The 25,968-nt window shown below is 50.5% G+C and overlaps 4 protein-coding genes across 5 annotated transcripts; 1 reads left to right on the top strand and 3 right to left on the bottom strand.

The window, feature by feature from the left end:
• Nucleotides 1-7,634: 7,634 nt before the first annotated feature.
• LOC120683702 (L-type lectin-domain containing receptor kinase SIT2-like) lies at nucleotides 7,635-11,149 on the bottom strand. Its single transcript, XM_039965794.1, has one exon. The coding sequence runs from the start codon at nucleotides 10,880-10,882 to the stop codon at nucleotides 8,843-8,845; it is 2,040 nt and encodes a 679-aa protein (XP_039821728.1). The 5' UTR covers nucleotides 10,883-11,149; the 3' UTR covers nucleotides 7,635-8,842.
• A 1,165-nt stretch (nucleotides 11,150-12,314) lies between these two features.
• On the top strand, nucleotides 12,315-14,850 carry LOC120683703 (L-type lectin-domain containing receptor kinase SIT2-like). Its single transcript, XM_039965795.1, has one exon. It carries the CDS (start codon nucleotides 12,447-12,449, stop codon nucleotides 14,451-14,453), a length of 2,007 nt encoding a protein of 668 aa, XP_039821729.1. The 5' UTR covers nucleotides 12,315-12,446; the 3' UTR covers nucleotides 14,454-14,850.
• Nucleotides 14,851-15,350: 500 nt separating this feature from the next.
• Nucleotides 15,351-20,777, bottom strand: LOC120683704 (tRNA-dihydrouridine(20) synthase [NAD(P)+]-like). The gene is made up of 10 exons (XM_039965797.1): nucleotides 20,677-20,777; nucleotides 19,826-19,931; nucleotides 19,243-19,381; nucleotides 18,963-19,071; nucleotides 18,742-18,878; nucleotides 17,818-17,954; nucleotides 17,400-17,506; nucleotides 17,114-17,241; nucleotides 16,694-16,784; nucleotides 15,351-15,722 (listed from the first exon to the last, which is right to left on the bottom strand). The coding sequence occupies exons 1-9, from the start codon at nucleotides 20,719-20,721 to the stop codon at nucleotides 16,730-16,732; spliced, it is 963 nt and encodes a 320-aa protein (XP_039821731.1). The 5' UTR covers nucleotides 20,722-20,777; the 3' UTR covers nucleotides 15,351-15,722; nucleotides 16,694-16,729.
• Nucleotides 20,778-23,141: 2,364 nt separating this feature from the next.
• Nucleotides 23,142-24,939, bottom strand: LOC120683572 (elicitor-responsive protein 3). 2 transcript variants are annotated; one of them, XM_039965660.1, is made up of 6 exons: nucleotides 24,893-24,930; nucleotides 24,757-24,826; nucleotides 24,574-24,639; nucleotides 24,115-24,241; nucleotides 23,862-23,976; nucleotides 23,142-23,454 (listed from the first exon to the last, which is right to left on the bottom strand). In XM_039965660.1, the coding sequence occupies exons 2-6, from the start codon at nucleotides 24,821-24,823 to the stop codon at nucleotides 23,428-23,430; spliced, it is 402 nt and encodes a 133-aa protein (XP_039821594.1). In that variant the 5' UTR covers nucleotides 24,824-24,826; nucleotides 24,893-24,930; the 3' UTR covers nucleotides 23,142-23,427. The 2 variants fall into 2 exon arrangements, with proteins under 2 accessions (XP_039821594.1, XP_039821595.1); XM_039965661.1 differs by having other exon boundaries at nucleotides 23,151-23,451; nucleotides 24,757-24,939.
• Nucleotides 24,940-25,968: the final 1,029 nt, after the last annotated feature.

Here is a 25,968-nt window from a genome sequence, read left to right as displayed (position 1 = left end):
ACTGGCAGCGCTGTCCTGAGGTCAAAAGATAAGATGGACAGGTCTGTCCGCTTCTCTTTCAGCGATGACATGACGCTGATGTTTTAGCTCATGACGTTGATCTTTTTTTCTTTTTTTGCGGAACACATGACGTTGATCGTTGATATTTACTGTCCATGGGTCGTGTTTGGTTTTGCCTGAAAAAAATTTCGCAAATTTGATTGCGTGATTAGAGGATGATTACTGTAGCATCAATGTAGCAAATCATCAATTAATTAACGTCATTAGATTCGTCACGAAAAGTTACACCCATCCCTAAAATTTTTTTATAAATATACTTCATTTAGTACTTCATGCGGGCATTCATTTTTTTTAAAACTTGATTTGACGTGTAACCAAACAGACCCATATTTATTGTACTTACCGGTACTAAACCTGTACTGCTAGAAATTTACCCACTCGAGGTACAACTATGGCCCTGTTTGGTTCGCGCTAATTGAAGCGCCCCGACCCGAAGATCAAGGCTAAACCATGTATTAATAATCGAATAAGGTCTCCGGCATAATACATATTACATCAAGTGGAGTCCAGAGTCATACAGAGCTTTATTTAATACGTACATGAGGAGTAAAGTGACAACACAAAGCTACACAGAACAACCATAGGATAACAACTAGCATAGCGACATGCAGGACTAGCTCTTCATCCATCACGGCTCCACTCGATCAGCTTGGGTGCGGACACGATCTACTCGTAGTCTTCTGGCACAAAGTCAGGATCCTCTGGAGAAAAATCAACAGGGGTGAGTACAAAAGTACTCAGCAAGCTCCACCTCACCCTACGGGAGGGGAAATGACATGCACGACACATAATCAGCACAATGCATTAGCAATGCAACTAATGGTATGCAACTCTTCCCGACACAACCCCCAGTAGGTAGCTCACTAGTTGTCAGGACCACACCGTAGCCTGTCCATACCGTGGACACGGACCATTCGAATGGATTATACACTCTGCAGAGGTTGTACGCTTTACCCACACGCACTTCACCGTCCAGAGACGGCTCCGTCATAGCCGACACCCAGCCGTGGCTCAACCCCGACTAGTCGCCCCCAAACCCTCGGGTCTGGACCATTCCAGGTCTCTCCCCAAAACATATCCACCTCGGACGACTACCAGGTTAGCCAGTGGGATTAGGCTAAGGTTTGCCCATACAAACTCATGTGGTCGTACTGAAAGTAAGCTAGGTGAGATGTCAAAACAACTCGGTCCTTATGGTTCACCAGGGCAGCAATCATCCCTCAACATGTCAACTCGAGCCTACCACCACGGTAGCACTCACCTGCCAGTCTACCACCACGGTAGCGCCGGCTCCATCATACCCAGCTGCCCTGGTCTTAGACAGATCCCTTCGTATCCTATTCTCAGTTCTGGATATGCATGACTACTCAGATGCATGCATGAGCACACTCAATCACTCAAGTACTGGTATATGTAATCGATCCTAGACTCAGGCTACAGTTAACCGTCCTCACATGGATGCAACCGCTCACGTAGGGGTCGATGAAACTTGCCTTCGCTTTCGTACGCGTCGGCGGCGGCGGCTTCCTGCTCGTGGTACGGGTCTTCTGGCTCCTTGGCAGGCTCCTCCTCGGTCACTCCGTGATCTACGGGCGAAAACGGCACAACCGGCAAACAAACACAAGCAAGCAATAAGCTCAAATGGAGATGAAAATAGGAGGAATAGATAATATATGATTTGGGAAGAGTTTAGGAAAAAGAGTTTCGTGAAAAGGAGTTGATATGAAGGAGATATTTAGTTTACAGTATTGATTGGTAGAATGATTTGGATTAAGTGCTCACGGCCTGGGGGTGTTTTGGGCCTTTATTAGTGGAGTTAATGGTCGGGGGAGCTGCCTGTCATCTCACCTTGGCGCGGAACAGCTCGAGGAAGAGGGTCAACTGTTGGAGCTTCGTCTCGTGAGTGAGCTGGGCTCGGGAGGAGTGGTTCAGCTGGTGTAGCGAAGCGACTCGGTGTGCTTGGCTGGTGACGGGGCTCGTCACGGCCTTGCTCCTTTTATAGGCGAGGAGAGCAGCAGCGGCGTCGCGCAAGGACGGGCGACGGCGTGGGCTGCGGCAGCTCGTCGTCAACGCGAACAGTGGCAGCACTGAAGGCGTGAGCGCCGAGGCGGCAAAGCCGGCGACGGCGCTGCAGCGGCGTGGGTGAGGTGGGGACGCGGGAGTGGGCGGCACGGCATGATGCCGGCGGCAGTACGCGGTCCCGTCGTGGGGCCGGCGTGTCGCGCGTGCGCGAGCGAGAGCGAGCGGGTGAGGTGGTTCGGCGGAAAATATCTCGGCCGGCACTGTGCGTGGCGACCCTGATTTATGGCGAGGTGGGTGCTGCCATGACGGGTCATTTCAAGGTCAATGGTGTGGGTACTCTGTGGCTTCCAGGGAATGATGAAGTTATGGCAAAGGAGGTAGGCGCTGTCATGATTGTCTGTTAATTATGGCATGCTACGGTGACTCGAGAGGCTTATATGGAAAGAGACGAGATGACTTTTGTCGTAGGTGCAAGCATGCGTATGCTGGTTACTGGAGGGAACGAATGTACTATCGCAAAGCAAGAGTATAAAATAGTTTACCTAGTAGTTATGTAACACCTCATATAACGTTAGTATTATTTTACGTTACTAGTTTAATTGCAACATAAGTTTTATTTTAGTGATTGTTGGAAATTGAGGTGGCCCTACTAAGTTAAGGATCTACACCAACTCACTTCAGAGTCGGTCAGCTTCTAGTTACTTAGTGTACCGGGTCCTTTTGACGGCAGAGCCGTCTTTTGCTTCCGGGAGGCAGAGCCTACCAACAGATGAAGCTGGCTTCCGGGTGGCAGAGCCAACCTTCGATGAAGCCCAGACCCTTTTGTGATCCCGGGTGGCAGAGCCAACCTTCGATGGATCACAACTTATACACTAAGTACTAAGCTTAACCGGAAGACTAGCACTTATAAAGACGCTTACCTTATTGGAGCAACAAAGGAACACACCTAGCACACTCTACCTATGCTCACTTCTACCATGCCCTTGGATGTGTGTGGGATGGAGTGGAGTAGTATGGCATGGCAAGGGGTGGCACCCTCCTTATATAGGCACTCATACCCTCTTGGATGAGTGACACTTGTCACACTCTAGGAGGTTCCCTATAAATATCTAAGTTCTCTATAAATATCTAATTCTAGAAAATTCTAAATTTTACCATGACAAGAAAATATCCAAGCTTCTTGTCTTCTTATGATTCTTGTGGAACATTCTAGAACCTTGTCATGGTGACCAAAATTATGCCATTGTTTATCCTTATTTTTATAGAACCTTCTAGAATTTTGCATTATAAATTTCAACACTCCCCCTTAATCATGATGAAAACTGGGATGTTACACTAATTTTGTAGCGCTCTAGTGAATAGTGACACTTTGACTGTTAATTACGGTGTCAATCAAAATTCGGATAATCTCCTGAGCTATCGTTTGATTCATATTACACTCCAAACTATGCATTTTGGTTCAAATTATCTCTAATACAATTTGTCTTTTTTCGTTTCTCCATACATAGGTGAAGTTTCAAGCTGAAATTTTACAAGATGATAACACACATCATAACATATCTTAGAAAAATGCATCATAATTTTTTATTATTATTTTGATAGATTGGAATATTTAATAATAAGTTAATCATTGGAGTACAAAATTATATGTAACAAAAAAATTTAATATGCATTGTGATGTCCACTACTACCTTGCAAAATTTGAAAATAAAATTCAACTTGTGTATGGAGAAAAAAAAAGGTAAGTATATATGGAGGTAAAATTGACTAATTTGCATAGTTTGTGGGTTAGGTTTAACAAATTATAGTTTAGAGGGGTTATTCAGATTTTAGCTATACTTGAAGATAGTAAATTGAATTTTTTTTCTTTCTTTCCCCACTTTTTTTTGAAGAAAATATTTCCCCACTTTTGAAGCGAGCGAGGAACAGGGTTGCCAGCATACCACATGCTCGAGGTAGGATTGTTTAACGCGACCCATGTGGTCTCTCAAAAAAATCTTGTCGCAGATGGCACGCATCGTCGCTAACAGAGTAGCAGTGCCGTTTCTCAATTGCAGTGCTGACTCCACCCTGAGGTCCTGTTTGGTTAGGGCCCTAGCACACCTAGCACGAGTTGTATATGTGCTAAGAAACCAAACGGACTCCAATTGTACTAGATGAGTCTTTGAGGCCCACACCCAATGTTACTTTGCGTCCCTAGATTAGGGCACCTGCATGACTCAGTATAAAAAAAAAAACTCCGGACAGGGTGCCGCCAACTCGGCCGCCCCGTGTGCATGTGTCTAATTATTTAGACATGTTTTCGATAAATCAATGTGTCTTATGTAACTATTTGATCAAAGCACTTTGTGTGCATGTAGCAAAATTCTTTGATTTGTGCTAATGTGTAGCACAAACCAAACAAAATCTTGTGCTAGCGCAAGCATTTTTTATTTATATTAGGTGTGCTGTTCCAAACCAAACAGCGCCTGAACTACGGCTCCTGCACCAGGATTCCCGGGCCCCGGGTCACCTTGGTTGCGTACGCGGAAATTGTGCATGTCAATGTTTCTAGAAACTGTGAAAATAGTCGCGGAGCTATCAAACGACAACAAAGCTAGGCTCTCGGCACGGGTTCCAGAAACCTGGACACTTGCGCGCCTTTTTGTACGGACCCTGCTCACCAGAATTCACACGGTCACACCCAACAAAACTAGTTTAGTTGAGTAAATTTTAAGGTGTAAAGTATTGTAGTATTTTTATTTATATTTAGTAATTATTATTCAATTATGGGTTAACTAGGTTCAAAAAATTTGTCTCGCAAATTATAGACAAACTGTGTAATTAGTTATTTTATTTAATTATATTTAATATTTTATGCATGCGTTCAAAAATTTGATGTGATGGGAAATTTTGTAAAGTTTTGGAATTTTGAAAGCAACTAAACAAGAGCTATCTCTCTGGAATTCAAGTAGAGTTTGGTGAGAACAGGCAATATACAAAGCAGCGTGCAGCCAAGCAGCCAACGAAGCAAGCAATCATGCGAATCAATACAACCACCATGCATGCGCGCGTGCTGTAATCGGATTGATGGACACAAAACAACGGGCGCGGCGGAAGCCCAGCCCGGCCGGGCGCGCTCGTTATCTGATTATTATCCCCGTTCGCGCTGCCCCATGCCGGAAGAAACCACACGCACGCCGCCGTCGCCGCCATCTTTTGGCCGCCGACTGTGACAGGCCACGAACACGCCGCGCCGGTGGACCGTGGACCGCGAGTGCGATGCCAGCGGCACTGGCAGCGCTGTCCTGAGGTCAAAAGATAAGATGGACAGGTCTGTCCGCTTCTCTTTCAGAGATGACGTGACGCTGATGTTTTAGCTCAGGACGTTGATCTTTTTTTTCTTTTTTCGCGGAACACATGACGTTGATCGTTGATATTTACTGTCCATGGGTCGTGTTTGGTTTTGTTTTTTTCATCTTTAACCACTAATTTCGAGTATTAAATAAAGTCTAATTATAAAACCAACTCCACTACTCCCGTGTATATTTGATCGCGTGATTAGAGGATGATACTGTAGCATCACTGTAGTAAATCATCAATTAATTAATGTTATTAGATTCGTCGCGAAAAGTTACACCCATCCCTAAAAATATTTTATAAATATATTCATTTAGTACTCCATGCGGACATTCATTTTTTGTGTAAACTTGATTTGACGTGTAACCAAACACGCCCATGGTTATTGTATTTATCGGTACTAAACCTGTACTGCTAGAAATTTACCCACTCGAGGTACAACTATGGCCCTGTTTGGTTCGTACTAGTTTTGTAGCGCGCTAGTTGTAAGGATCACCGGGGTGTCCGACCCTAGAGTGGGAGGGGGTGAATAGGGTCGCTAATCGCTTTTTAACCTAGGGCTCAATCTAATTGCATAAGATAAACCTAACACGTCCTACACATGCTAGTTATGACTAAGGTTTATCTATGCTACCCTCTAACTACCCCAAAAGACTTGCAACCTATAGCCAATCCTAATCAAACTAACTAGGAAAGTAAAGGTAAGCAAGAAAGAGTAAATGCGGAAACGTAATGCGGTAAGTAAAGCGGTAAGGGAGAGGATATGCAAACTCCCGTGAAGACACCAAGACACACGATTTAACGTGGTTCGGTTAGGACACCAAAGTCCATCCCTACGTCCACGGCCACTTGTCCAACACGAACAAGTGTGATGCCGAGTCTCTTCGCTTGATCACCGTCTTACCACGCCTCCAAGGCTCCCGACAAGCAAAGGCTAAGTGACGCCAAGTCACAAAGACGAGGTCACCGCCACCGTCTATCTCGAAGCGTCACCACGGCACCGTCTTCACTATCTTGGAGCTTTAACACCAAGTAGGGGCCTCCTTCCCCGCACAAAGTGTCGTTGCCACTCCACACCAAGTCGGAGGGTCACACGACGAGTACACAAGGTGCTTGCCGCAGCAAGGCTTTCTCTCAAGCTAGTTCTCTCAAGAACTAAGCCTAAACAAGCACTAAGCACTCTCACAAGTGTGCTTAAGCCTATATGATGTACAATGAAGCTCTATGGTGGTTGGAGATGATCTTTAGCTCTTGTATACTTCCTTGAACTCCAGCACCTTCAAATGACCCGGCCTTGGGGGTATATATAGGCAGCCCAAGCAAATGTAGCCGTTGGAGAAAAGCCGCCAGAAAACTGCGTAACGCCGGTTAAACCGACGTACCCCAAAATCCATCATCGGTTTAACCGGTGTATGTAAACTGCTATTTGAAAAACTAGCCGTTGGCAATTAACCGGTGTATCGCCGGTTTAACCCATGCAATCAACCGGTGTATTTAAAATTAGCGTCGGTTTAACCGGTGATTGTAACTTCTTCACGTTCCTCCAAAAACCACCTCTCTGGACAACTGAACCGATGCAATTGACCGATGTATCGTCGGTTCAACCGGTGTATGTATTTTCATCGGTCTTCGTTTGGCAATGCACCGACGTATGCATTTTCTTCAACGTCGGTTAATCCGGTGAGTGTATCTTCAGTTTCCAGCTTCTGGACAATTACACCGGCGTGTGTCTTTTCCTTAACATTGGTTCAACCGGTGTATTGAATTTCTTCACAGTCTCTTCGATTCTTGTCCTTTGGACCGAAGAGGTTTCAGGGCGCTGCCCTGAGACCCGCGAGGGGCGGCTCCCCCTCGACCCCCGTCCGCTAACCGGGTAACGGAACCCCCGTAGGGGTGGCCCTACGGGCCTAGCTACGCCTCTCTTCTCTTTGTCATCACTTGAATCTAAAAGCCTGAGAATAGTCATCTTAACAATCACATTAGTCCAAGTGTTGTGTGTGTCATCAATCGCCAAAACATTATATTGAAATATGGCATGAGATGCCATTTTCGCTACACTAGTGAATAGTGAAACTTTGACTGTTAATTACGGTGTCAAACAAAGCCAGTTTACAAAACTAACTCCAGAATTCCCGCGCTAGTGACCCTAATGAATCTAATGAGGCTTTTGACCGTGCAATTAGAGGATGGTACTGTAGCATCACTGTAGCAAATCATCGATTAATTACCATCATTAGATTCATCGCAAAAAGTTACACCTATCCTTAAAATGATTTTGTAAATAAACTTCATTTTGTACACCATGTATGCGAGATTTTCTTTTTGAGAAACGTGCGCGCTAAAATTCTTGCCGATCTAAACAAGGCTATGTTACAGGAAATGCCAAGTCAAGTCATCTCCATGACGCGCAAGAAACTAGTACTCCTCTTTGTCTGGGGCAGCGACCGTCTTATTCAAGAGTAGTATTCACCTCCCGCATTTTCTGCCCTCACGAGACAAGCGCAAGGCCTCGGCTCTCGGTCCTTCCATCCTCCCCCCCGGCTACAGTTGCTCAGGGCAAAAAGGAGGTGGAAAGTCTTTCCGACGGTGATTCCGCCGGCCTCCTCCTTCTCTGCCGGCCGGAGTGGCGTCGGAGATGGAGCGTGGCCGGAAAATCGACGTGCGGGTGTATATAGGATAGGTAGTTTCTTCTCTAGTCTTAGGTGGCGCTTGCCGTCGGTGGTCGTCGGCGAAGCTAGGTTATGCCGGGGGGTGGTCCTCTGCGGCATGGTGTTCCTGGCGGCGGCGGCGAGGCGATGGCGACGGCGGCGCAGAGGAATAAAGTCTCCCGGCTTCTTCCTCGCCCCGGTGGTGCCCCGCTCCAGCTTCACCGGCGAGGTCGTGGAGATCCGTGTCGGAGCCGGCGGCTGGTGAGTCTCCCTTTCTACCTGAAGGGGTGGCTGCCGGCTTTCTTTTGCTTCAAGGGTGCAGAGATGGATGCTATTTGGGATTTGGTTGTTGGCCGGCCGGATCTGGCTCTTTTCTTCCTCGATGGCGGTGGTTGCCGGTCGCGAGCTCAGATCTGGGAGTCGGAGGTGTTGGGGCGCAGCCCCAGTCGATGGGTGATCGCCGACGGCTTCATCTTGTTCTTTGGGACGGGTGTCTACTTCGACTCCTTTTCAAGCCAGCGGGCGACGGGACTTCTCCGGCTCAAGGTGGTGCTCGTTGTCTTCTTCGGCGGTGGTGGCCGGCGACGAGGACGACGAGCGTCGGTGGTTCGCGAAGGATCTAGGGACTCAGATGTAATTTTGCTTTTTCTTAGGGTCCATTGTGAAGTTCGGTTGGCACAGCTGTCTCCGTATATACGTACGTGCCTGTATCTATCTACAGTATTGTACGTTTTCCTTGCGTGAAATACAGATACGTATTATAAAAAAAGTATTCACCTCCCGCCCGAGAGGCCTGACACGGCCGAGAACCCGCCGGAGACGGGGCTGGCGCTGGACGTGGCCGTGGACGGGAACGACGCGGCGAACGAGTCGAACCCGTCGTGCTGCATCAGCGCCAGCATCGTGTAGCTGACGTACGTCGGCGGCGCCTCCGGCATCGGGGCGTCGCCCTCCATGTACTGCACCACCTGCCGCATCCCGGGCCGCGCGTCGGGCAGCGGGTGCGCGCACGCGAGCCCCAGCCTGATGGCCAGCCGGGCCTCGTCGGCGTCGTACTTGCCGCACAGCCGCGGGTCCACCGTGTCCAGCGCCGCGCCCCTGCGCTCGTGCTCCTGCACCCAGTCCAGCAGCACGTTCTGGTCGTCCGGCGCGATGCACCCCAGCGGCCGCCGCCCGCAGGTCACCTCCAGCACGAACACGCCGAAGGCGAACACGTCGGTGACCGGGGTCGCCTTCCCCGTCCGCACCAGCTCCGGGGCGAGGTACCCCATGGTGCCGACGACGTGCGTGGTCTGGGGGTCGACGCCGTGGTCGTAGAGCCTCGCGAGGCCGAAGTCGCCCAGCCGGCCGTTCATGTCGCCGTCGAGGAGCACGTTGCTGGCCTTGATGTCCCGGTGCACGACCACCTGCTCCCAGTCCTCGTGGAGGTACAGCAGGCCGGAGGCGACGCCCTTGATGATCTGGAACCTCTGCTCCCAGTCGAGGACGGGCCTGGCCTTGTCGTGCAGGTACTTGTCCAGGCTGCCGTTGGGCATGTAGTCGTACACCAGGAGGAGCTCGCCCTTCCGCCGGCAGTAGCCCAGCAGCTGGACGAGGTTGCGGTGCCGGAGGTGGCCGATGCTGACGACCTCGGCGATGAACTCCTTCATCCCCTGCTTGGAGTCGTGCGACACCCTCTTCACGGCGATCTCGAGGTTGGACTTGGACTTGGGGAGCACGCCCTTGTACACCCTCCCGAAGCCGCCGGTGCCCAGCAGCTGCTTGTTCTTGAAGCCCTTGGTGGCGTGGTAGAGCTCCTTGTACGAGAAGCGGTGCGGGCCGAACTCCACCTCCCAGTCCTCGCGCACCTCGGCGTACCTCACCCGCCGCCGCACGAACAGGAAGACGCCGATGAGCAGCGCGAGGACGAACGCCGCGGTGGCGATCGGGAGCACGATCTCCAGCACCTTGGACCGGGGCTTGGGCCCGAACCGCGGCAGCGACGGCAGCTTCGAGGTGTCCAGCGCCGGGGCCGCGCCGTCCATGGCGAAGCTCCATCCCAGGACGTAGTGCCTCGTGTAGATGACGCCCGTGGCCGCCGAGAAGCCGACGTAGGCGGTGTCCGTTCCGACCGCCGAGAGATTGACCGGCGCGGAGATGAGCGGCTTCTTGGGCCTGGGCACGCTCATGGGCGCCATGGTCACGTCGAGGCGCGTGGTGGCGCCGTCGTAGTCGACCCAGACCTGCATGGGCCGCCGGCTGATGAGGCTGAGGTTGCTGAACGCCCCGGTGGCGTCGTCGTAGTAGCCGGCGCTGTGGTTGTGCAGCGACCTCATGCTGTTGACGTTGACGCCGACGTGGTTGCTGTTCATGTCCTGGAACTCCGGGTTGAGCATGGTGTCGAGCTCGACGAAGAGCACGCGGTTGTCGTCGCGGCCGTTGTCGGTGACGTTGAGGACGCCGAGGTACTGGCCGGCGTTGAAGGTGGAGAGCCTGGTGCTGGGCGCGACCACGAACGCCATGCCGTTGTCGCTCAGCACGGTGAAGTTGGAGACGATGGCGAAGACGAAGGCCGCCGAGAAGGACCGGACGGCGCCGCCGGGCGCGCCGCGCAGGCGCACCGGCGCCGGGTGGAACGCGCGGCCGGCCATCTGGCTGGTGCCGTTGCTGAGCACCAGCAGCCCGTTCGGCGCCACCACGGACATGCCGCCGAGCGCGAGGCCGGCGCCGCCGAAGCCGTTGTAGGCGAACTCCTCGGCGGCGAGCACGGCCGCACGGTCGGAGCAGGCCGCGGCGAGGAGCAGGAGGAGGAGGAGCAAGCGGAGACACCCCATGGCGCGCTACGAGATTGACGGGCTCTCTCTCTCTCTCTCTCTCTCTCTCTCTCTCTCTCTCTCCACGGAAACAATTCTGGACTGAAGAAATAGCGGAGTAGTTCACGACTGAGGGAAACAAACAGGGTCTGAGCTTCCGCCTGGGTGCCTGGCAATGTCTGAGTGTGAACGACGGCGATACTTTGACCCCCGACGGGGACTCGCCGTTCAAAGCAGCCGCCCCCACCTGATCCCACAATTCAAGAGGGGCATTGGTGACGGGTGCCCCGTCCACGGTCGCAGTAGGAGGCCCAGGTTTGCCATCCCGGACAGGCAGCCGGGCAGGGCGACAAGCGCGTCCGCGTCCGCGTCCGCGTCCCATTGAATTTCGGCAGCGTTGCTGAATGCTGATCCAAGTCAAGGCCAGCGATGACAGCAGTGAGTGGTTAAGCGTCACACAGCACCCCACACCACAGGGATAGATTGGGGCAGGACTGGGCGGGCGTAGCCCCGTTGGGTTGGTGCCGTCTGGTGGAGCTGCCCTCCTTTTGACTCTGCGCCGCCGGCTTTTCTTGCGGCTTTTCTTACCAAAAATCCTGGTTGTTTAAGGTTTCTCGACACGATCCAGGATCGCAGCAAAGGGAGTGGCTTAGGCTAAAATCTCGCACGCTCGCCGCGGGTCAGTGCGAATCGCTTGGTGGCTTCGTCGAGCTCCAACCACCGCAGAAGATGAGGACGGTGGTGGGGGCGGGGACGCAAAGGCTGACCGGAAAAGGCTACGGGGCCATGGCCAAGGAAGCTTCGCCTCGCCTCTCGCGGTCTCGCCTGCCGCCTGGTCACGACTTCACGAGAGAGCAGGACAGTGCCCCGCCGCAGCGGGCTCCTGTGGGCCGCCGGTGGCAGCCGGGCAGGTGACAGGTGAGCCGAAAGCAGGTGAGCGGCCGGCACCGGAGGGGACGAAGTTATTATTGCGCTCGCCGTAATCTTATCCTCCCGAGTCCGGCGGTCGCGTCGGCCTCGGCGACTTCCGCCCGTGGGGATTCGAGAAACAGAAGGCCGGGAACGGTGACGGCTTGACGGCGCGGCCTGCGGCTGCCCGTTGACCCCCGGGCCCCGGGATCCGATCAGCGTCTGGCTGGGAACCGAGGGGCAAGGCAACCCGCACCACGGCACAGGAGAGGGCACGCCGCACCTGTTTGTTCGTTCCAATCGCAGTATGATTTCGCGAGGTGATTCGGACAGCGGCGGCACGAAATGAGAGATTTTTACCCCTCCACCCCCTCCTACTCCTCTCGCCATCAGCGCGGGCACGGCGGCAGGTAGGTGCTGTGCTGACGACTAATGAGGATTTAGTGGTGCTCCCGAGTCCTGACGTGCGAATCTGGTCAGCTTCACACCGCGTCAGCGTCACGGCCGGGAGGCCAAGAGGTGAAGCCGCACACAGCGGCCGTGTTAAACAAACACCACCGGGAGCACTGAGCGCCACCGAGGCCACAGCCAAACCACCGCTGCTCGACAGCTCGAGGCTAGTGGTAGACTGGTAGTCCCGAGCGTGCACGGAGACCGGCCGGCACTGCAGCCCGCCATGACGCCGCTCGTGCTGCTTCTCTTCCTCGGCGTCGGCGGGCTCCTGCCTGCGGCGACGGCGGCCGAGGAGCGGTTCGTCTTCGACGGGTTCAAGGGCGCGAACCTCACCTTGGACGGGATGGCCACGGTGACGCCCGACGGGCTGCTCCTGCTCACCAACGCCACCCCGCAGCTCAAGGCCCACGCCTTCTACCCGGCGCCGCTGCGGTTCCACCGGGCGCCCGGCGGCGCGGCGATGCGGTCCTTCTCCACGGCCTTCGTCATCGGCATCATCGGCGCGTACGTGGACCTGAGCAGCCACGGCATGGCGTTCGTGGTCGCCAAGAGCCGCAACTTCAGCTCCGCGCTGCCGGGGCAGTTCCTGGGCCTCGTCAGCTCCGCCACCAACGGCAACGCCACCAACCACCTCTTCGCCGTCGAGTTCGACACCATCCTCAACTCGGAGTTCAACGACATGAGCGGCAACCACGTCGGGATCGACGTCAACGGGCTCAACTCCGTCGACGCCGACAACGCCGGCTACTACGACGACACCACCGGCGGCGCGTTCCGGAACTTGAGCCTGGTGAGCCGCAAGGCGATGCAGGTGTGGGTGGACTTCGACGGCCAGGCCATGCAGGTCAATGTCACCATGGCGCCCCTGGAGGCGCCCCGGCCCAAGAAGCCCCTGCTCTCCACCACCGTCAACCTCTCCTCCGTCATCGACGACACCGCGTACGTCGGCTTCTCCTCGTCGTCCGGCATCCTCTTCTGCCGGCACTACGTGCTCGGCTGGAGCTTCAGCATGGACGGCGCCGCCCCGGCGCTCAACATCTCCTCCCTGCCCACCCTGCCGGTCACGGCCCCCAAGCCGCGGTCCAGGACGCTGCAGATCGTGCTGCCGATCGCTTCCGCGGCGCTCGTGCTCGCGGTGGGCGCCGCCGCCTTCGCGCTCCTGCGGCGGCGGCGCATGTACGCGGAGGTGAAGGAGGAGTGGGAGGCCACGTTCGGCCCGCACAGGTTCTCGTACAAGGACCTGTACCACGCCACCGACGGGTTCAGCGACAAGCGGCTGCTCGGCATCGGCGGCTTCGGGCGGGTGTACCGCGGCGTCCTGGCGTCCAAGGTGGAGGTCGCGGTGAAGAAGGTGGCGCACGGGTCTCGGCAGGGGATGCGGGAGTTCGTGGCCGAGGTCGTCAGCATCGGCCGGCTCCGCCACCGCAACCTCGTGCAGCTGCTCGGCTACTGCCGGCGCAAGGGCGAGCTCCTCCTGGTCTACGACTACATGCCCAGCGGCAGCCTCGACAGGTACCTCCACGACCAGAGCAGGGCCCCGCTGAGCTGGGCGCAGAGGTTCCACGTCATCAAGGGCGTCGCCTCCGGCCTGCTCTACCTGCACGAGGACTGGGAGCAGGTGGTCGTGCACCGCGACATCAAGGCCAGCAACGTCCTGCTCGACAAGGAGATGAACGGCCGCCTCGGCGACTTCGGGCTGGCGCGGCTCTACGACCACGGCACCGACCCGCACACGACGCACGTGGTGGGCACCATGGGGTACATGGCGCCGGAGCTGGGGCACACGGGGAAGGCGTCCAAGGCGTCGGACGTGTTCGCCTTCGGCGCCTTCATGCTGGAGGTGGCGTGCGGGCGGAAGCCCGTGGTGCAGGACGCGCGCGACAACCGCCTGGTGCTGGTGGACTGGGTGCTCGACCGGTGGCGCGCCGGGGCCGTCACGGACACCGTGGACTGCCGCCTGGCCGGCGACTTCGCCGAGGGCGAGGCGAGCCTGGTGCTGAGGTTGGGCCTGCTGTGCTCGCACCCGCTGCCGGGGGCGCGCCCGGGGATGCGGCAGGTGGTGCAGTACCTGGAAGGAGACGCGCCGCTGCCGGAGCTGTCGCCGACGTACCAGGGACTCAACATGCTGGCGCTCATGCAGGACCAGGGATTCGACCCCTACATCATGGCGTTCCCGATGACGTCCACGACGGGCGCCAGCGCCATTTCTGACCTCTCCGGAGGGAGATGATGAGCCTTGAATCTTGATCGGGTGACCGTAGTTACCCAGTGCCTAACTGGACTTCACTCTTGTTATATGTGCTGCTAGTTCAGACTTCGGACCCTTTCCCTGCCTTTTCGAGACTGCAAGTTCAGAACCTGGTGTGTATAGAGTAGTTGTGCACCTGCTGAATATAGTGTGGATGATGATCTGAGTGTGCGCTTATTGTTCAGATGATAAATTACTGGTCACAACTGGAGATTGAGGTTTGATCTCTCAGATCACAAGCCGCGCCCACATGAGTCAGCGACTGAACTTGCATGAGGGATCAAGGGAGCCTGCAGATTCCGTCCATTCTTTTCTTACTCGGGCGTGTAATTCAACTTGCTTATCAAAAAACTATTTGCCCCAGCGGTTTACGACACCATTTTTCTGATCTGCAGCCATTTCGGTCCACGAGAATTGTACGCTAGGTTTTGCTTGTCGACTATGTTACCTTGATTTGCACGACATTTCTGCATCTTGGGTACCACGAAGATGGTATCCACATCAATTATTGTTCTATGTGCAGAAACTATATGAACGAGATAGAGGATTTCTGGAAGGGAATACCATGCGATGCAGATGTCAGTATAGTCATCTGTGATGTCATGGCTGACGCAGGCTTTTACGCATCCAGATGCAGATAGAAGGCATGTGAAGTACTAGATTGGAGCCCCCACCAAAGATAAATATATGATATGCTGTGAGCCGTGAGATCAAGTGGATTGAGCAACCATGCAGGAACAAGATTCAGACCACAACTGTTTGGGTTTGGGGTACTCCCTTCCAAAGTTAGTTAAGCCTACATGAACACGAACAGTCATTGTATGAATGTATGATACCGTTACGATTAAAGGCACATACTGCACGGGCCACGAGGTGAGGTGACAAATAAAGTGGTAGGCTCGCATATCAAAGATATATCACGAAAACTTTCAATATTTGCCAGGCCATCGGACTGTAACAATACAGCCAACATATACTTGAGTTCCACACCCCCCCCCCCCACCCACCCAAAAAAAAATACACCATACTATTTCCTCCAATAATACATGAATGAAAAAATTACATGCTCTATAGTACCAAATAAATTAGTATGAGCTTCAGATAATATTGTGTTTTTTTCTTAATTCCAGGTATATACCTATCCATTACCAATACACCAACAGCCCCAGTGTCCCAAAGAAGACCGATGATTTGTCAATCCTCAATGGACCAGTGGACCTAGACCAGACAGCGCCAAAACGATAAAACTCCCTGAAACCCATTTTAAAAAAAGTGAGATAGGAATCAAAGCAGAAGCTGCAAGAGAATCTCAACTTAGATGCCAAACAAAAGTGAAAAAGATCGTCAATAATTTAACAGACCCAAAGAACTGAAAATTGCGATGCCTTATCAAGGCAATACTGCAAGCTACACTGGCGCTACAATACCAAACATTTAATCCAAAGTTATTCACGGGAAGGAGTGCCATTCCCAAGAGAGGTATTAGAGATATGTATCTACATGAGGATTGCAGTTAACAATCTTAAGTACAACTCATGACAAGTAAGCCTGGGAATATTTGAACTTTTCACATTGATTTCAGCCATTATATTACGTTACAATATGTTGCTCTTGGTAATACATTTTTCGGAAACACAGATCTGGTCATACAGAGGTTATTGATAATACAATTTTCAGAGATACTAGGATTGTTAGGCAGAAATACAGGTTCAATCATTCATGAAGTCGAAAGGCATAACTCAATTTCCTAATGATCATTGAATTGCAGTGGCAAATTTTTTATTGTATACCATTAATTTTTTTTTAAGTTACAACGTAGGTGAACAACAATTTATACCAAGTCATAGCACATATAAGTGAACATCTTTTTTCAAGTTCCAGACAGGTTTCACGAGTTTTGCTTGGTTCTGGGGGAAATACCATTTAGTTTAGCCAGTTCTTGTCTACTTGATCAATATCGGACAGACACAGCCTCTGCCTTCTATACACTACAGAGTGACCAGCTAACATGCCACTGTTAGGAAAGGGTGCCGGGTCAACTAAGTGGAACAAATAGCGTTTAAATTTTGAAACCCTGGTCACAAACATGCTTATTTGTGCATGTAATTGTTTTCAGCAGGAATATAAGTAATTCAATATATGAAGCTACAAGTTTGATTAATTTCCAAGACTATTTCATTTCTGTTTCACTAGCTCTAGACCCAATGTACAAGAAAATATACCTGGTCCACAAGAGAGCATACAACATCAGATTAGGTTCATTTCCTATTCGAAACAACAAAATTATAGTAGTCCTCCTCCCCATATAGTTTCCTGAAACATTTGAAGGAATTGGTCATTAAGATTAACTGACATGCAGGTTATGTGTTGCAGAATAAGTTATGCCATGAAAATCATCATCTTATAAAAAATTTAAACAAAATAAAATCTGCTGAATTAAACATCCTGCAGATCGAGATCGAATAGAACTACAGGCTTCATGATGTGGTTCCCAGTTCCCAAAAAACAAGGAACAGAGGTGACATGCATTGCCAGAAAACAAGGGGGGGGGGGGGGGGTATTATTAGAAACATGTCTTGAATGGGTATGATGAGTAAAATAGTAAATGAGCTGCAAGCAAACCTCCAAGTAGCTGAACTTACGCTAAATCTGCTGAAGTGTCACATTTTATAACACCTTTCCCTTCAGGCAGTTCAAGGCAAGAATAGTGCATTATCATTTCTTTCAAGGTATGTTTCGTGCTCTTCACATCATTGTCCCACAATATGCTCTGCCCCCAAAGAGTAATATGATGTCAGTACTAAATCCAAACAGAAAAATACGCAACTCCTAACATTGATAGGCACTCATACAAGTTTTGAATGTTTTTGCACAAATTCGAAATGAGTAGGACATCCTCTAAACAAACACAACAGTGAAGTTAAATACCTTTCTTACATACTCTCTTTTGACCTCTTCCCAAGGTGTTTTTCCTTTGGCACAAAAGATAGAGGCATTCCACATGGCACCTCTAGCAACCATAACCGAAGCGGCACCTAACAGTTAGCAGAACAAAGATATCAACTATCATTGAAAACAACAAGAAATAAAGATCCTGCCATCGCATCTTAAGCAACACAGGTACCAAGGATGCAGTAATTTCAATTCACAGCTTTTCAGAAACCATGCATGCTTTCTCATCATTGATAACAAAGTTATGGCTGATATCTAATGTCAAACAGAAGTATTGTGGCAGTCCCAATAAATGCATATTAAAAGGCAGTTTCAAGATTGTTAACTAATAGAGCTGAAGAACTCAAATTAAAACAGAGCAAGACAAATGGCAGTGTTAATAGAAAAAACAAACCTGTAGCATCTTTAATTCTTTTAAAGTCCTCATATTCAAAGACATCTCCATTAGCTATAACTGGAATTGACAGGGCTGACACAACATCCGCAATCTCATCCCACTTAGCAGGATCTCTTGGTCTGTCTTTAATCTTTCTATAGTTTCAAAGAGGGCCAACATAAGGGAAACCAGTTATAAGAGGGCATACTCTGCTGAAATATACCAGAGGTGGGGGGTTCTGGGGGAGGGAATTATCCAAAAAAAATAACAAAAATTTGATTTGTATCAGGAAAATAAAATTAGAGCGGAGAAAATGAAATATTTATATTTGACATCTTCTGCATCATATTCAGTTTCATTATAGTAAAAAAATTATATTCAGTTTCATGACAAGAGTACCAGACAGTCATACAACTTGAACTTCAAAGAAATTGAGCTACATACTACAGACAGTATAATGACACAATGAGACTATGAATAAATTTGGAATTTTTTATCTTTTTGCAAACCAAGAGCAGGAGCTTTGCCATTTATTCAAAGAGAAGGGAATACAACACTGAAACACACACCCCAAGATCAGACAGCACCCACAACATGAAAAAAAAAAAGCAACCCAACCACCTCATCCGGGCCACCAGGGACATTTGGAATCTCAAACTCAAGAATTTAGCTTGGCAGACACAAGGATATGATTGAAAATGAAGATGGAAAATTGCATAACATGATTGAAAATGAAGATGGAAAATTGCATACTCCTAACACGAGAGTAGGAATTGTTGCAATTATCAACCAGAAGTCTCAAACTAAAGAATTTAGCTTGGCGGACATAAGGAGATAATTTGAAAAATGCAGATGGCACATTGCGCTCTTCTAACGCGACAGTAGGAATTGTTGCAATTATCAACCAGACTACTAGCTCAAAAGTAGAATTCTATGTATTACCTTCCATGTACAGCAAGAGCAGGAACACCAGTTTTTTCAATGCGGCGTGCCAACTCCACAGTGTCCTTAGGTGTGTTCAGAAGACGAATTTTGCATGTCACTGTTGTATCCAAGTTCCTCCGCAATGTCGTCAAAATCTACATTACTATGCATAGCCTGAGTAAGCGCGGTGGATATTTGGGGGTACAAAAAAAGCAAAAAGAAACAATTAAGACAAGTACATCATGTATAAGCTCAGGTTTGGAGAGTAATGCAGCACCCATCCCTCCACTAAGCGAGAAAGACTTTGGACAACCCATGTTGATATCTATAGCAGCAACATCATGGCACCTGGGGAGGATGAAATACTATAGTTAAAGAAATATGAAAAACACAAGAAGTTAACATATATATAAGGCTATCAGATCAAGCAAATTATGTACCAAACCGATCACAAACACAGCATTTATGTCAGATTACTTCAGAAATTGGATGCTAAAAGGTCTCAGAAACAAAACTTACACAATCTCAGCAGCTTTAAGTGCTCTCACAGCATGTGATGTGCCCATTTGGAATACAACCCTACCCCTTTCTTGTGGGCATGTACGGAAAACTACGTTGTCAGTCCCTTTCTCCACAAAATCAGTAGTCCCAAGAGATTCTGGCAAACAATGTGCAAGGTGATTAGGATGTATCGAATTATACAGCCCAGCGTAAGTCTAATAAATCTAAACAGAAGGTGGAACAAAGAAGATAACTACTTGAACTGCTATGAAAACACCCTAGCTTCACATGTAAATAGCTTTCTCTTCACATCATAAAGCATTCACAACTCGTAAAGTTATTCAATAATTTGTCCTACCCTTACCCAATCCCCAATTATAAACATTTATCATCCAAGAGTCAGTTAAGATGAATACACCGAATTATCAACTTCAGATGCAACACTATGGGGTAAAATTATTTGCAATACTATGACACCCAACATATTAGATATTAACAGCAGATGATGACTGATGAGTAGACCAAACTGCTAATGCAATTGAGATAGTTGCAGGACTAATAGATCACATCAGAATGTGAAATATCAATTGAGCTATAATACCATTTATAACACGCTCGCATTTCAAGAATTTGTGATCAATTATTTCTTCTCCATAAGTGATATCAGCACCATATTCAGCAGCCAGTAGCCTAAATGGCAAGGTGCCCTGCAAAGTAACAAAATAAGGCAGATGCTACATTACATTACATAGTATAAGTTTGGAAAGGAAAATTCAGACACACATAGTATATAAGTAAAAAAGCTTCACAGGCATGAGATGTACAACATAACCCATGCTGAAGGGAGTGCTGGTACTCTTGAGCTGTTAATCAAAACCTATGAAGTTGTAAATGGTTTCTCACTATGATGTTGGCAGAACATGGGAATTTATTGGTGAAGGACAATGGTGCCTATTCATTTACTAAATAATTTGTCCGTTCATAAACTTAACAGGTGCACAGGAGAAAAAATTAAGTGCCCTAATTTAGCATTGGCAAAAATAGCTATATTTGATTAATTCAGTACTTTTTTAGTACTACGGTAGCTTGTAATCCACAAAATAATTCATAATTTCATTCCTTCATTGGCAGCAGGAAAAAAAAAGAAGCGGAAATCAAGCCACAACCTAGTCGGATGTGCTTACTACAGTCATCTATCCAACAGCATGGTTATTAAGACACAGCTTAGTCCCATAATTATTCCGCTTCCGACATAAAACAAAAGTCGTAGAGTTTCCAGCTCTAGATCGAGAGGAATCGAATTAGGTTCATAAGAAAGCAGAGACCCAAATCTAGAGATCCGGAGCTTGAGACTAAAGCTCAAGTCCGAAGCCGTATGCCCCCGGAGGAGAGACGGCTAGGTGAATCCAGAGGACGGAATCGTGGGAGGGGCTCGGGTCGAGAGGAGGTTACCACGCGGACCATGGGCGCGAGCACCAGCTTGTCGCGGTACTCCATCCCCACCGCGTCGCCGTGCCGCCGCGCACACTGCTCCTGCTCCGGCTCATCACACCGCCCCCCCCCCCCCCCCCCCCCCCCCCCCCCCGCGGCCCGCGCGCTGCCCCGCGAAACTTGGAGTCGGAGGAGTTCCGCGGCGAAAGCTGCTGTGGGGGAGTAAAGGCAGACCTGGCGGCGCGCACGGGCTTGTGGTGCGGAAGGGAGCAGAGCGCCGTGTCTTCTCCGGTCTCCTCGCAATGTCACTGGCCATTTCCCATCTGATGGGCCGAGACAGCGGGCTTGGGATGAGACACGCCTTCTGGCCCACTTCACACTAAGGACCGTGTCTGCCTCAGCATCATAGAAAGCTCTGCTACTGCTGACTGCTGTCTCCAGTCATCTTAAGTTGTGTAATTTTTGTAGCAAAACTTTTGTGTCATGTAATTCAGTAGTGGTTTGCCTATTCAGAGATGGGCAAAGTTGACGTGAGACCGACGGGATAAAAGCAGGCAGCAGCCAAATGCGGCAGCGTCGCTTTTGAAGCTTTCTGTGTGATGCAAGCAAGGTCCTCGTCACAAACTGCAGCCCAATAGTATCCTCACAAGTCACAACCATCACAAAAACCGATCGCCTGGCTCATTCCACTGAGATATCGATAACATGCCACTGGTGCCCCCATGACGGGTAGCATCGGATCACGCAGAGATACAGGGTCATGACACACAAAACATAGGCAACCAGACACGACCGATACCTCCCCATCCGTCGGCAAGCTTGTCCCGCGATTAGGCGTCGAGCGCACGAGATTTGCGCGACACGATCACACGAACACGGGGGTTAGGTCGGCTGCTGTTTTCGCCGAGCCAATCAGCCAAGTGACCACCTCTCCTTCAGACAAAGCACAGCAGCCTTTCACACTCGGGAGTCAGGGACTCAGGGTCAGGGGGCTAACGGTGACCGGCCGGCCCCATCTTTATTTAGCGCCGGCGCGCCGGCACCTACTACTACCAGACACGCTCGCCTCGGACACGCAGCGCGCGCGACACGGCGGCGGCGTGCGGGCATTGCAGAGCGCTCCTCCAGCCTGCGAGTGCGAGTCCGAGGCCAGCTAGAGCGTCCCTGCCCTCCTTCCTTCCCGGCCTCCCCCCGCATCCCCGGACCCCGGGCGAGCATGGAGAGGCACGGCACGAGCGCGCGGCTGCCGACCATGCTGCTCGCGATGCTTCTGCTGCTGGCGACCGAGCTCGCCGCGTTCGGCTGCTGCAGCGGCCACCGAATTCCCAGGGCGGACGTGGCCGCGTGGAGGCGGCACGGGCGGGTGCCGCCGCCGGCGGCGGCCGCGGCGGCGACGACAACAACGATTGCTGCGGCGAGTGCGACGGCGCCCGCGGCCGCAGCCCGGGACGCCGAGGCGGTGCTCGGCGAGTCCAAGAGGCTGGTGCCGCAGGGCTCCAACCCGCTGCACAACTAGGGGTTCATCGAGGAACCGCAGGTTCTTCGATCTAGGTTCGGCTTCCATTTTTTTTTTCTCTCCCTCGCTCAATCACACACGGCGATAGATGCTCGCCCGTAACTGTAATTAGTAGCTAGCACAGCGGTAGAGCACCTCTGCTTCTGAATCCAACCCAACACAAACCATGGTTGTACATGCATATGCTTCTTTGTTGCCATGTTCATCCGAGCAAAGTTTTGATTCAGACAGCAACAAAGGTTGCCAGCCGCCTTGTTTCTTTGTTGCTGGAGGTCTTCCTCCAGTCCAGTCCAGGGTCTTTAGGCTGTCCACAATGGCAAGAGCAAGAGCAAATTTGCTCTTGCCTCGTTTCCCACGTCCTCTCTGTCTACAGTGCCAAACAATATATTTACAGTGCCAAACAGTAGATTTACTCCTCCATTTCCTCCCATCGCTGTGGACGGTCTTAGCGTCATTTCCGCTCGCCGCGGCGAGCAAGCGGACATGGGGAGCCCGGACAAGCTGGTGCTTTGTCGCCGCCCCGCTGAAACTATGATTTCGAGTTACTAGCCTTTTTGTTCGCTTGCGGCCACGCCACCCTCAACAGCATCCCTACATATCTTATCGCCCAGATCACATGGCAAGGATCGTCGTCTAGGACAATTTAAAAATGCTAGTGACTTAGGTTAATCTACTGGCCAGCAGAGGAAGACAGGGGGAGGCAGAGAGATACGGCCGTGAAGTGCATCAGCTGGAACTCGAAGGTCAAAGAACGAAGACCGGCCGGCGGCCGGCCGGGGGGGCCTCTCTCTGCATGAGCTTGAGTGAACGCTAAGCCACGGTCTAGTCTCATCATCCGAGACATGGGTGCCAGGGCAAGGCATGCATGGTGCTGATTACCAAGCATGAGATGTCCAGAGTCGCTAGTGCATAGTACTGCAACGCAAGATGATGATTTCTTGGATCACCTTCAGAGAAAAAATAGCAGACAAGTGAAATCTTGCGGCAGTCACGGCCTGTTGCAGTAACGACAGGTTAACTGATGAACATCGAGAGTGGGACTGGGGTTCAGCCATAAGCTCGTACCAGTGGCCAACACCATTATTACAAACTTTGAATACTACACAACATGCCAACAATACAGGGACTCGTTTAGAGTAATAAGTTGCAGACTTCAATATATAAGTTGTACATGGCTACATGCTCAAGAACATTGACTTGGTCACAGATTGCCGCAAGACATCAAGGAATCTGCTTCTTTTCAAGACGACTATATATCAGAAGCCCTGATCACGAGCATCCTGCTAACAGATCAGAAGAGACATTTCAGCATGTTGACGAATTTAGAGCAAAAACCTGCTCGGCTGCTCCTAATCTTCAGGCTAATGGAAAGCAACAGAAAGAGAGATAAGGTACCCACTAACGCAAAGTACGCAAAGTACTTATCTTTGTCATAGACAGAAACTAGAGAGGAAAAGCAAAAGAAGACAGAAGAAACATCTACAGCGGCGGCGGCTGTCATATGAAGACTGAAGTTGCAGGCAAACAATGATGTGAAAAGCTTGCGTATGAGCTTTTTTGAAAGGTTTTATGGAAAATAATTTTTACCTACATTTTATCCAAATGTATTTTTGTAAAAGATACAGACCTTTCAGTGTATGACATTTTAAAATCCAGCTTTCGAATCGATGTGACTACGTAAGACAATTACCTCTGGGGTGAATGTGAGACCAACTTTGATTTCTCCGCGGTATTCTTCATCTTTCACAACATTGTAAACAGTTGGAGGGATGCTTCCTTCAGTAAAAACTGCTTCCAGTGGAATCCTACAAAAACAGAGTACTCAATTGAAATGAACATTGCAAACGTTGTTGTTCGTAAGAGCGAGGAAAACCAGCGTCCTTGTTCGTAGTGCATCGCTCTGTTCTTGCGTGCATGATTGGTTACAAGATGCAAGTACTTACGTTGCTTCACCAACAAAGTCGTCATCCGTGCCACCATCGCTGTCCAGGAGCTTGAAGAACAGCTCTGTCGTGCTGTCGGAGACGGTGAACACAAAGGTCTCGTTCCATTCAGGATCGCATCCTTTCCCTGCCGTGCACAAACAGATCAAAGATCAACTTACAAATTTCTAGGGAAGCCAAGGAAACAGAGCATTAGTACTAAGAAACCATCCATTATCCATATGGTACAGAACCGCCAACGGAAGTGTCAAGTTTCCACAGGAGGCTTCGCAGTTGCTAAGCAAGACCATTCAGTATTCAAGCCAGTACCATTGACCTGAACTAGAACTACCTGCTATCGTAACTGTCTTTCTGCAGACTATTGATGACACGCATTGTAACTTGAAGACAACATTTCTAACAAATCAGAGGATGTAATCTACGAGTAAAGAAACTGAAGCTAAATTGAGGCACAAATACCAGACGCAACGCTGCTCTTCTGCTCCTGGGAGCGGCATTTCAGAACCGCGTAGGGATCCATGTTACCTGCAAGCAGCCACGAAACTCGTCAGCAGGAGTTGAGACCGGCACGCAAGCGTTGCAGAATTTTCCCTGATCGGAGCCGAACTAATCGGTCGTGAATCATGGAAACAGCTTGCGTACTCAGGTAATCGGTGTTCTCGAGGCCCTTGGCTCCGACGAGCAGCACCTCCAGCGTCCCCTGCGCCATCTCCTCCCTCCGGCCTGCCTGCCTGACCTCGACCCCGATCCTTCCGCCGCCGGTCCCTTTATCGATCACGCGATTCGAGCTCGCAGGGAAGCCAAACGAAACGCCTAGATTGCGTGGCCCCGATCCCAGCTCGCGGGATTATTTATGCACGAGGCGTTGAGACGGGAGGCGCGCGTTTACTTCTCCACATGGAGGCGGCATGGCTCCCCGGCGTGTCGGCGTCATGAACGCGTGCGGGTCAACGTCGGCGCCGCGCCGATGGGTGGCGGTGGATGATGGCTTCGCGCGCGGAAAGCCGGAGAAACCGGCCGTTGCCGCTAGCTCGTGCCGAAGGGCGGGTTCTTTTTTTTTTTTTTGCGAGAAGGGGGCGGGTTCTGAATGTTCTGATCCATGATCCATCCGGATTATCCGTTAGTCATCTCACAGTTGTTTTCGAGCCAAATCGTCGTGTTGGTGACGGTGGCTTTCATTCCATTTCGAGGCACTTTTTTTTACGCCTGAGGAATGTGATATAAGCAGAGTTTTTCTCCGTAAAAAAAAAAGGAATGTGATATGGGCCAATTAGTGGCAGCTGGGCCCGAGGCCCGGCCTAGAGGGTGTTCCTATGGGCCTGGGCCAGATGGGAGAGACAGGCCCGAAGTGTACTAGTAGTACGTAATAAGCGTCTTCTTCGATTCCTCTCAAAAGAAGAAGAAAAAAAAGCATCTTCTTCTATGAGCACTTGAGAATGATTTGATCTATCAGATTCAAATGTTGCATTGCATCCTTGTAACTGCGCACCCCCCCTAACTGATAGAGCCGGAGTGCCCGATCTTTCGGTGAGTGGGGATAAATTCGACTTGGCGGAAGATGACCCTCACGATCCGACTACGACGAGCGAACCCGAAGCGCCAATGCAATCGCTGAACCAACTCCCTGTGGTTACCGACCTTGTTGGTGCAAGATCAGCCTGATCACGAAGATCAATTCCTGTTCGCAATCGAAGAACGAACAAGATCAAGAGGCGAGCAATCTATATATCACTCGAAGGTGAAGTTCTGCAATACACGAGGACAGCGCTGATTTGCGCGTGTTCAGAGTAGTTAAAGCTAGATGTAAAACAAAACTCAAGTCTGAAAATAAAATAAGAGTCTATCTAAATAGGG

Source organism: Panicum virgatum, chromosome 7N (genome assembly GCF_016808335.1).
Source record: "Panicum virgatum strain AP13 chromosome 7N, P.virgatum_v5, whole genome shotgun sequence".
NCBI lineage: Eukaryota > Viridiplantae > Streptophyta > Magnoliopsida > Poales > Poaceae > Panicum > Panicum virgatum.
This window is presented reverse-complemented; position numbering and strand designations above follow the sequence as displayed.